Source organism: Pristiophorus japonicus, chromosome 22 (genome assembly GCF_044704955.1).
Source record: "Pristiophorus japonicus isolate sPriJap1 chromosome 22, sPriJap1.hap1, whole genome shotgun sequence".
NCBI classification, from domain to species: Eukaryota; Metazoa; Chordata; class Chondrichthyes; family Pristiophoridae; genus Pristiophorus; species Pristiophorus japonicus.
Window position 1 is genome coordinate 4915502 of NC_091998.1, and position 12232 is coordinate 4927733.

The 12232-nt window shown below is 41.4% G+C and overlaps 1 protein-coding gene across 1 annotated transcript in view; it reads right to left on the minus strand.

Moving 5' to 3' along the window:
- Positions 1–921: 921 nt before the first annotated feature.
- The window catches only part of gbf1 (golgi brefeldin A resistant guanine nucleotide exchange factor 1), a 55634-nt gene continuing 44323 nt past the window's right edge, over positions 922–12232 (minus strand). The window contains exons 15-21 of the mRNA XM_070866382.1: positions 11544–11694; positions 9884–10014; positions 9666–9767; positions 8367–8480; positions 6209–6386; positions 4130–4279; positions 922–2668 (exon numbers count right to left, since the gene is read on the minus strand). Coding sequence (XP_070722483.1) covers positions 2391–2668; positions 4130–4279; positions 6209–6386; positions 8367–8480; positions 9666–9767; positions 9884–10014; positions 11544–11694 — 1104 coding nt within the window. The 3' untranslated portion in view covers positions 922–2390. The remainder of the gene's footprint in view (positions 2669–4129; positions 4280–6208; positions 6387–8366; positions 8481–9665; positions 9768–9883; positions 10015–11543; positions 11695–12232) is intronic.

The window sequence follows — 12232 nt, forward strand, 5'->3', positions numbered from 1 at the left end:
TGGGGCTTGAGCCCACGACCATCTGACTGAGTGAATGCTGAACTTCCTGTTATAATTAAAGGTCACACAAAGCCAACGAGTACTCAGTTCATCATCAGTGCTGTAGTGACGGCATATTGGTACAGGACTCAAGGAACTCTTGATCAGAGATTGTATTGAATTAACCCTATTTTACCCTACATCCTAACGTACCTATTTTATAAATTCTCAACTTTTTAAAATATGCCTCCCTGCATTGTATCATGGAATTTATAATAAGCTCGGTGGGCCTAATTCTTTGCATTTCATGCATCTTGCATCCGTAGGTGATAAAAATCCGTTTCCAAGTTTGCAGCACACTACTATGATGAGTTAATGCAACGATGAACAATAATGTAGTTCACACTATGCATCGTACTCCCTTTATTTCCCCCTTTCTTGTAGGAGAATGCCTGTCCTAAGCATAAGCAAGATTGCTCAAAGAATGATTTAATGTGGGGTTAACAAAATTAGAAAACCTGTATTAAATGTTCAACAGTTTAGATGTCAGCAGACTGACATTACATGCTGTCTGAGCTGAAAAGTTGCAAGTGTTCTTTGCCAGATGGCAAATATATTAATCCCAGGCTATGTTGACACGTTCTGATCTGATGGGACCAAACTAGCTAACAATATTGCAGCACTGCTCAATAGGATCTGCACAAGTTAAACTTAACAAGTAAGGTATTTATGGAAGAGGTCTGGCAATAAGAACCAGGTTGAAACTTCCAATCCTCGATTGAATTGGTATTTTTCTTTCACTTGCTATTTAAAAAAAAAACACCTGCTTATTCTGTGTTGCAGAATAAGATTACAGGAAAAGATTGTTTTTTGTTTTATTCAAACTTACTCAAAAATTGTGCGAGCTGAGTATCTACTTACTAAATCAACAAACCACTGAAATTTCTTTACATTTGATATTTATTACTCTGTAAAAAGTACATTTAAATTGTTTTTACCATTCTTAATTTATATACATTACCTTTATGGGTTTATTATCCTTCCTGTTCTTACCCAACCTTACAGTACAATGGAACAGATCGTGCTGCGGGGCCCTGCTGACGTTTCCACACATTGCCATTAAATTAAAATTGGAGACTGAAATGTACAAAATCTAGAACAAAGTAGCGTAAAGACTTTAAATATAGATTCTGTTGGTCTCAAATTACACAAGCTTTGCCCTTTCATGCCTATCTATCGGTGTCCGGTCATTTACAGCGAACCGGGGACAGGAATGTAAAGCCAGGCTCAACATATCCACTAGCATTTTTTAAATATTATAAAGATGGTACAAGTGAAAATCTTGACTACTGCAAATTATGAATTATATTTACATTGTCAATGCTTTGCACTCAAACCCAGACACCATTTGTTGACCTTCACACTGCAGTGTAGAAACTATTAGACATTACAGACAGTAAGCCTAGCAAATACAGGCCAAAATAATCAAGCAAATTATTAGAGCAATTTGTGGTGCTAATTGAAAGGTAATGAATTAGCATTCAAAATTGGGGGGGGGGGGGGAAGCGAGAGAATGGGTCATGCCTTGGGAAAGGAAGTGATCTAAATGGTGCTATTATGAACATGAATTGTATCTCGCGTGTTTCCTTAAAAACCATCTTGCATTTTAATACAGCAACAAAACTACCTCTGCGCTGCTGTTCTTTGTGTGGTGCAACCTGAGTACTTTAATCGGAGTGCTGTTGTAGCCCTTCACCGTGTCACCCTCAAGTCTTCTGAAAATTAGTTATAACAGGCTAGCTACAGTGACACAAGGGGCTGCAACAGAAAGGTAGGATTCAAATGATGTTTTAAAATAGTATGATCTGCAGTTTCCAAAGGTAAGTACAACAATGTTTAATGTGCACATTCTCCTTTATAAGGAAAGCGAGTCAATGATTAAGTTATGACTCAATAGGGGAGGTGGGGGCTGAACATTACTTTGCTGCCAGAACCAATAGTTCACTTGTGAATAGATAAATATTTTCATGTAAATTATATGATGGATCACAGCATTATAGAAACTGATAACTTGAGCAGACCACAGATTTTCTTTACATCTTCAACAACATTGCACCTGGAGGATATTTGACAATATATGGCTCTTAGCTACTGCTGTAGGAACAGCTGCTATGCTCTCCGTGCAGTAGTGCACTCAATAGTGGTGGATGGATAATGACTTCTTTAATACACAATGCATGCCATGCTATTGTTTGTTGACGGAGGGGTGAACTATAAAACAAAATTGGACAGAAGGAAGTGATGCAGTCATAACAATGTGCCTACAAAACAAGTTGTTGGGTATGTGAAAAGCAGAGACTATTCATAGAAGTATGTGGTAAAATAATTGGTTCCTGCCCAGGTTAGATCTGTTAGTTCACCTGAGATGCAGCGGAGGTGTTGGCAGGTCGGGGCGTGGACAGCAATGGGACAGGAGATGTAGCTTCGATTAGAGCTGGATTAAGTATGATGGGTAAAGGCATAGGTGGAACACCAACTTGCAGTGAAGAAGTAAGAGGGTGCAGAATTAATGGAGACTGGGCAAGTGACTGATTAATGTCTGGCCCAACACTCATCTTCACTGGTGTAGAGATCGGAGTTGCTTTTGGAGTAAGGCTGGGAGTCCCTCCAACTCGTGTGTTTTCAGTATCTGGGGGACAAAATAAGAGTCCATATTAAATTTCATATTTTACAATTTCTGGACAGTGATGAAATCTTCAACTAGAAGCAATACTGAGCAAGTTATTTTTTTCTCTGTAGTCAATTTTTTGCCACGTTGCAGAGACTGGATTTTGAAATTTCCCACCCCCAAAGATACTGACTCTTCCTGGTGAATAGTTCCACGGATACTGGCCACCTTCCAGTACAGGGCCCAAGTGACCATTCTTCACGTGCAAGTTTAGACACAAAGGGATAGGGGTTTCCACTTTAGGGGCAATCTGGGCCAAAATTGTGCTCATATTTCAAAGTGAAGTTATGGTTCAAGTTTCCACTCAAACAAAATCTTCCGCTAACCAGCGCAATCGGACAGTGTAATGGGGAGCGGTAACCTGCAACTGAAAATGGGTTTAATCACAAAAAATAAGCACTTTTAATCAGTGTTCAAGTCCACCACCTGTGAGTAATCCAATTGTAATTAACTGAAAATTACTTTACAAAACCATTTAGTAGTTTCATTGGTGTACACTAGTCATTTTTGAAAAAACCTCAAAGGTTAGCAAAGGGGCAGAATTCCAGCATGATGTTTTGCTTGGAATTACTTGATTTTTTTTTTTGCGTGGTTTGGCTAATTTCGGTTGTGTTGCGGCCTTGTGGAAACTACCCTAAAGTCCCAGGCTGTTTGAGGACAGAAAGCATCAGAGTCCACACATACTCTTTCCTGCCGGAATTAGTGAATAGCAATTGGGAGCGAGAACTTTAGTTGATTTTGTTTCCTCCTCCCGAGCCTGGGGGTTCCAAGGTTAAAGGCCTTTATGTTAGTATTTATTTAGTTTAGATTGCAGGATTAGACATAGGAAGACTTGCAAAATGTGAACTATTTTGAAGGTTCTGATCTGTATTTATGTACAGGATTAATCTCTTTACAATTTACTTTTGTTGGCACAAATGTGAATTTAATGCAGGTACAAAAACAGTTTTCCAGTAGATTGCACAGGTAATTTTGCCTGCAGCATATCAAACCTGGGAAGGGACGTAACAGTTTGATTCAGGGGCAATCATCCACCAAGAACCTGAGGCAGAAACACTAATAAATTTGGCAGCATATCTTGAATGGGCTTCAGTTTAATGTCTCATCTGAAAGACAGCACCTCGACAACTCACGACTGCACTGCTAGCTTGGATTATGTGTTCAAGTCCTGGAATGAGACTTGAACCTACAACCTCCTGCCTCAAGGTGACTGCACTGAACCCAGCAGACACCAAGACAGTTGTACTGGGAAAGTGATGGAAAGTTTGACAACTGCCAGGACATAAACCATAATGCTGACCGATACTGAATCTAAAATCCAATTTTAGCTCATTTTTATAATGTAGAAAGATGGAATGTGACTTTGGGCATTAATGTTCTGCCAGCCTGACTAAGTTACTGAACTAAATGGCTCCAACTCACCTTTGGCACTACCTTCAGTGAGGTTTTCTGATGCAGTTATTTGACTGGATGGATTTGCTTCTGAGCCTGGGAGTATAGATGCTTGTGCACTGCCAACATGCTGCATTGAATTTGGAGAAGATGGCTCCACTGGTGGACCTAGGGCAGGATCTATAAGATAAAATACAATCATTTTCCTACAACGATACACATTTATCTTTGGGTCAAAATAATCTTTAGGCTCTTTTTATACTGGAGCTATCAATCCAAGACCAATAGCTAGAGATTTGATTCCTGACTGGCGGTACTGATTTATAGAGTCGGACTCCGAATCAAACAAAATGTGTGTGTGTGCCTGTACTTGTACCCAGAACTCCACTTTATTCATTAAATGAACTAAATTTATGATTGAAGGAAATAACAAACTTGCATTTATATAGCGCCATTCACAACCTCAGGATGTGCCAAAGCGCTTTACAGCCAATGAAGTAGTTTTGAAGTGTAATCACACTTGTAGTGGTGGGAAATGTGGCACCCAATTCGCGCCTAGCAAGGTCTTTGATCCGTCATTGGATCTTTTAAATTCACCCGCAGCTGTGGTTTAATGTCACATCTGAAAGACAGCACCTCAGTTCGGCACTGGAGTGCCAGCCGAGATTGTGTGCTCAAAGCACCTGTATATGCCAAATGTGTCTCGAAAAGCTTCTCAAAGATATTAATAGTCTGCAACACCAAAACTGATCATTTTTGCAAAATAAATTATGAAAACCTGTGGATGTTTTCAAAATGACAAAAATGGGCAAGAACATAGCTCTGACAGATTTCTGAATTCCTGTCAAGTTCCAACTCACCTTTGGTTATCTAGCCCGATCTAAAATTCTCTCTGAATGCAGGGTCTGCTACCGTATTGGAAATAAAACTGAAACAATTAGAAACCAAAATTCCTACTTTGACGACTATGCTATAGTGACAGAAGGAAAATGGTACAGCAGACGGTAAAGGCGGCAAATGGTATGTTGGCCTTCATAGCTAGGGGATTTGAGTATAGGAGCAGGGAGGTCTTACTGCAGTTGTACAGGACCTTAGTGAGGCTACACCTTGAATATTGTGTACAGTTTTGGTGGTCTAATCTGAGGAAGGACATTCTTGCTATTGAGGGAGTGCAGCAAAGGTTCACCAGACTGATTCCCGGGGATGGCTGGACTGTCATATGAGGAGAGACTGGATCGACTGGGCCTGTATTCACTGGAGTTTAGAAGGATGAGATGGGATCTCATAGAAACATAAAATTCTTGACGGGACTGGACAGGTTAGATGTAGAAAGAATGTTCCCGATGTTGGGGAAGTCCAGAACCAGGGGACACAGTCTAAGGATAAGGGGTAAGCCATTTAGGACCGAGATGAGGAGAAACTTCTTCACCCAGAGAGTTGTTAACCTGTGGAATTCCCTACCGCAGGGAGTTGTTGATGCCAGTTCATTGGATATATTCAAGAGGGAGTTAGATATGGCCCTTACGGCTAAGGGGATCAAGGTATGGCGAGAAAGCAGGAAAGGGGTACTGAGGTGAATGATCAACAATGATCTTATTGAATGGTGGTGCAGGCTCGAATGGCCTACTCCTGCACCTATTTTCTATGTCTATGGTGCAAGTTTACGGCTTTCCTCAGCCCTGATCGTTTAGCATATCGGAAATCGGTGTAATGAGATTCTTAGGAAATGTTCGCACAAGTTGCCAATGTCAAGATCAGCGTAAAGTTTGACGTAATTTGCTGGTTACACTGTTTCAGGAGATTTCAGGCCAATATATTTTTTGCACTTTCACTAGTGTGAATCAGTCCATTTCAGACTGATCTCTAAAAGGGGCTAGGCAATTAATGCAAACGCTTCTGTCACTGCATTGTTTTAGGATTGTGATATTGGAGGCCTAGTTCTTGTTGGCACTGTGTAGTTAACAATTTAATCATTATTTCCTAACCATCTGTATTTAGCAATGTCCTTTATTTTTGCGAAAAATACATGTGCAAGTGGAACACAGGAACTTAAAACACAGACAAATCGGGCCTAAATATCAAATCTGAGAGGTAAACAGTTTTTGTTACCTTGGATAACTGTTTGTTTAAAGAGTTCATCCTTCAGTCGAGGCAAGAAGCAATCTATTCTCTCCCATGTGATCTCCCAAAGCTGGGAATAGCCCGTCCTCGACTCAGCACAATGGAAAATGCCAGCCGTATCCATAACCAGCAGCATGTTCTTCAGTGATTCTGGAATTGCTTCCAACTGAACAGGAAATAAATCAGCATATCACATCGAGATGAAAAACAAACTCTAAGCATTAGAATTTTGGATGGCAAATTCCACAATGGCAACTGAAATTTACTATTGCTTGCTGAGCAGATGTCTCCAACATGCTCTGTGCTGAGGTGTCCAAACTATGGTCTGTGAGCTAATTCCAGCCCCCAACCCCAAGGCAATTTAGTTGTATTTGTGCTTGTATTTTTTTCTCATTAGTTAGAACCATAGTTTACATTACAGAAGGAGATGTATCTGCAGGCTGTGTGTTAAAGCAATGCAAAACTGATCACACTGCTGTGTTCTTCTGTTTCAATTTCATGGGTCAATTGGTTTGGAATATCTCCCTCATTGGTAGATACATCCTAAATCAGAACACCAAGATCTGTTGGTACCAACACTTGAAATATATGGCAGTTATTGGGATAATTAATTTAACTTTTATGTCCAGCTGGTATGCAAACAAAAGGCCCACAAAGACAAACCTGCATACTCATGCCCAGGAGACATCTACTCGCTGAACATCAACACTAGATGTACTTTCTTTTTAAAATTAAAAGTTATCTAAATGATTTGTTTCAGGATAACCAGCTTTCAAAAGAGCGTCTGTAACTTCTTATCCTGCTTCTGTAAAATGATCAGCTGTATAAAATTGTTTGAGAAACAATTCTTCACAAGTATCATACCATGAACAGCTGAAGCTACGTGAGTCGTGTAATGAAACCGCTGCTTGAGATCCAAACTGGGGATTTAAATTACTATAAAGTTCAAACTTGAAGTGTGTACAGATTAGCTGTGTGTGTTTGTGCCAGTTTCTCTAATGCTTTTCAAGGAAATCTCTGGCACATCTACTCAGTTAATTGCTTTTGGCATCCAATGGGTTACTGAAGCTTATGACAATGAAGGAAATCAATTAAATCAGAAGTTGAGACTGGAGAGTCCGATGTAATCAATCCCTTTAATCTGTCCAAGTGCTATCTTCAAACATTCAATGCCATCAAATTGCTGAACTGTAATTTATTAACTTTGGAATTAAACTAATAACATTTCCAATAATTTCTCCAAAGCCCTTTAAAAATTAAGCCTACTTAGTCCTAATTCTGAGGCTTCAATTACGGTCCAGGCGACTGACACCCAAAGCACACTGTCAGATGGATGCAGCATCACAAGTGTTAAAAGCAACATTAATTTGTTGATACAAATTGAAATTATATGGATTTGATTGAGAGACATGGGTAATGAACTCCATCTTTATCATATCGAAGGGAGATGATTTAACATATAAACGGTGAAATGAAAATCAACAAGCACAACATGTACAGTGCCTTGAACACAGTAAAATGTCCCAAGACGCTTCACAGGTGCGATTATGGAAACAAAAGAAAATAGGTGCAGGAGTAGGCCATTCGGCCCTTCGAGCCTGCACCACCATTCAACAAGATCATACAACTTCAGTATCCCTTTCCTGCTTTCTCTCCATACCCCTTGATTCCTTTAGCCACATCTAACTCCCTTTTGAATATATCCAACAGACTGGCCTCAACAACTCTCTGCGGCAGGGAATTCCACAGGTTATCAAACAAAATTTGGCACCGAGCCACATAAGGCGATATTAGAAACAGTGACCAAAAGCTTGGTCAAAGAGGTAGGGTTTAAGGAGGGGGAGGGGGGGTTGGCAGAGAGATTTAGGCAGGAAATTCCAGAGCTTAAGGCACCAGCCGCCAATGGCGGAACCATTAAAATCGGGCAAGGATTGAAGGAGTGCAGAGATCTCGGAGGGTTATCGGACTGGGGGAGGTTAGAGAGATAGGGAAGGGCAAGCCCAAGAGAAAATACTGAGATAAACCACCAAACAATTCATTTAAAAATTCTCAAATTGTCTATTTAATGGAAAGAATTAGAGCAGCTTCTCGAGAGATATCCTCATTTTTTAAATAAGGTTTGTGCAAACGTTGTACAATTTCTTACCAGTAAGTCACTGGATCCCGCGTGCATGTATTTGTCCATGAAGTCCAGGATCGTTAACCAAAGAGCAGTGAATGTTGGCAGAGATAACAGTGGAGACAAATGTTGGAGGAAAACCTTTAGGAGGGCAGGAAAGGGAAACCTTTACAAACAGAGTCACTGTTTTCAAAACAGTCCAAAGAAAAATTATATAAGACAAATGCGCTGGCCACCTCTGCACGCGGACCAGAATAACTGCTGGGATCAAGTAGCACCATCTTATACTTGAACCTTATGACAATGGCCATCACCACTTTAATGAATGGCAGATGCCAACTGAGGGACATCCAGGCACATCGCCCAGGAGACATGAGTTCAGACTATTTCATACGACCACTATTGGACTTGCACAGATTGAAATATCGTCTCTGGCAGAAAACAAGTATTTTTTTTTGATATAGGAAAGTACCCCCTTCAATAGCAGAACATGCAACCATATTGCATACAATTTCTATAAACATCATATTTAATATCACCAATTAATGCAACATTAACACTATAATGATGAGAAAAGATGTAGAGCCAGGCACCAACTGACTATGTTCAGTTTTGGTACAAAAATAAAACCAATGACTGATTTTGGTAAGACAAGCATATGAGGGAGAAGGGATTAGAGGGTTACGTTGATAGAGTTAGATGAGGAAAGCCAGGAGGCGGCTCGAGTGGAGCATGGACTGGTTGGGCCGAATGGCCTGTTTCTGTGCCATATATCTATGTCTTCCTATGTGTGTAATATCTAAAGTCGTTTTTTTTTTAAATTGTGTATTCAGTCACTGGTTGGTCAGTGGAATTAAAATTGGCAGAAAATGGATTTCTTTAGCTGCAGAGGTTGAAACTCAGCTGAAAATAACTGAACGGGGTAGACATTCCCAGCCCAATTAGCTTATTTTCAGCTCATTGTGGTCATGCCTATTTTGTTTACATACAGAGCTTCTGGTTCAGCTTTCATCGCGTTCATAAAGTGCAAACAATTAGCTGCCACAAATGACCTCAAAGCATTGGTGAGTCTCACCAAGCCGAACATTATTCTGCAATGTATAGTGCTGCGTGCACTATGTAAATGTAAACAACATGGAGTTAGCATGCATCTCAAAGTGTGCATTAACTCGAGTACTGAACAACCTGCATACTGTTCTAAGCCGCCACTGGTCTTCTATCAGTATAATAAAACACACTGTGACAAACACTCAAGCCACATTGCACCGTATCTGATCAATCACTGAGCATGTTGGTTGACAAGGTAGCCTCTGGTGACAAACTCACCTTGCAAAGCAGGGTTGAAGCTCTCATTCTGGTCTCTTCCATCCCTCCAACATCCGCTGGACTGATGTTCTCCAACAGCTTGGTCAGTAGTGGGAACAAGACCTGTGCAAACCAGCCATGGAACAGCATAAAGCAAATTTGTTTAAACTAATGTGTTTCAATTTAATCTTTTAAAAAGTTAACACTTTCAACGTGCTGCAGGTGGGGTGGGTCAGTACCTTGTTGAAGCAGGATTCCCATTCTAAAGCATCCAATGTTTGTAGATCATGCACTAATAGTGCCCTCTGCAAGTAAGTGAGTGCTTGCATTCTGACTTGACGTCTGGCATCACAACAAAGCCAAGCAATGCCTGAAGAGACAGGTTAGTAAGAGACATGTTTAAAACAACTCTCGACACAGGCTTTTGTTGTGGACTCTTCCACAGGTACTTGCTGCCATTGTTCAATGCACTAATTCAGCACAATCCCGGTTTTCCTGTTGGAATAAACTACATACATCGACAAGGAGATTGTCGGCTCACTCTCCACCAGCACCGAGCAGCAAGCACTTCAAGGCCAACCCACATTGTCCCCACAATTTAACTTTGAAACTGCAATTGTAAACTCCACGTGAATCAAAAGGTGCACAGATGAAGGGTTAATTCTACAACAATTCAAAAATCTAGCTCACGAAAAGACATAAACTTCTTCATAATGGTTAAGAATTATTCAAGCAAATGATGCACTACCAATAACTGCTCAAGCCCCAGAGCAGGATATGCTCAGCACATAAAGGAGATGATAGCCCATATAGAGCAGGTATGAGATTCTGGAGTGACACAGGGCATTTCTTACATTCATGGGAATCAAGCAGTACTGATGGAAAATACAAGAGAACCATCCCACTGCATCAGTTTACCAGACACCTCGGTGTGTGAATTTTAGATTAATGTGGAATTTACCATTGCAGTTGTAGCTTATAGTTTCTGTCAGCTTAAAGCAATTTGGGCTTTACAGTAACATGACTGTGTAGTGTCATTCAGTGCTAAGTAGCCCAAATCCAACGGAGTGAAGCGCTGGGAGACCAGCAGCAGTAAGCTGACCTACGCCATTTTAGCCTTGCAGTATAACTGCAGTCCAGTCCAAAGCTAGAATATGTTACGTGCCGAATAAAACTTAAGCACGTATTTAGAAATGTACTGTATGTGCTTGGACACGAGGCGAGAATGTTGCTCTGTGGGTTCAATGTGCATGTGGCAAACCTCCTCTGGGAAATTAGGATGGCCAATAAATGTGGCCTACCTCCCAGGAACAAAGTACGTGAGCGCTGACTGGTCCCGGCCAACATCCCCTCGAAGTTGCGCGGCCGTCTGTCGGTCCCGCGCAGCCCGGGGCCGACTTTTCCAGCATCAAATGTCGCACGTGCGCGAAACTTTGAATAGGCCGTGCACCCAGATTTAAAATGAGGAGTCACATTGCTCCTGGCCCGCTCCCACTTTGACGATTGTGAACTCTGTAGCACCCCCACCACCTCTCAGGAATCACGTTTCTCACATCCTGCCTGTGCACAGCACTGACAGGCATGACATAGTCGGAGCATGAAATCCAATTTCCCGATCCTGGGGGAGCTGTGGCTGGCAGTCAGCGAGACATCTTGTATGCGCGAGTCAGAAACCATTTGCAGACGGATTTTGGCTGGAGAATTGGGCGACTGTTTTACACACAGGTGTACCGGTAGTTTTACAAATGTCACTATTTTGAATGCGCGGAATCAGTGAAAGTGGAAAAGAAATACAAAGAATGGGCAGTTTCTTCTCCCCTCTGCGGAAGCAGGAGATATGCTCATTAACAAAACAGCCAACATCTGAACAATCTCTCCACTCCTGATGCACGGACTTACCCTGCAACAGTGGGCACCAGCAGTTAGACCACAGCGTTCTGGCATCAGCTTCGATTTTCTTGTCTGCTGACTCCAGGTGGCGCTGTTCCTCGGCCCACGAGCTATAAATACCGGCAGCTCGAGTGTGCAGTGTGTGCATCAGGTCCAGAAGCTGAAAACAGAAACAAGCAAATCAACATGATCAATCGAATTACCCGCAAGAAAATCCTACTCTATAGAAACGCAGCAAGTTTTCTTTCAGAAAAAATATATTTATGGAACAGGAGGAGTCCATTCAGCCCCTCGAGCCTGTTCCGCCATTCAATTAGATCATGGCTGATCTGTATCTTAACTCCATTTACCCACCTTGGATCCGTAGCCCTCAATACCTTTGCCTAACAAAAATCTATCTTGAAATTTTCAACTGACCCCCCAGCCTCAATGGGGGAAAAGAGTGTTCCAGATTCCCAGCACCCTTTGTGTGAAGAAGTGCTTCCTGATATCACCCCTGAACAGCCTGACTCTAATTTTAAGGTTCTGCCCCCTTGTACTGGATTCCTCCACCAGAGGAAACAGTTTCTCTCTATCTACCCTATCAAATCCTTCAATCATCTGAAACACCTTAATTAGATCACCCCTTAATCTTCTCTATGCGAGGGAATACAACCTAGTCTCTGCAACCTGCCCTCATTATTTAACCCTTTTAGCTC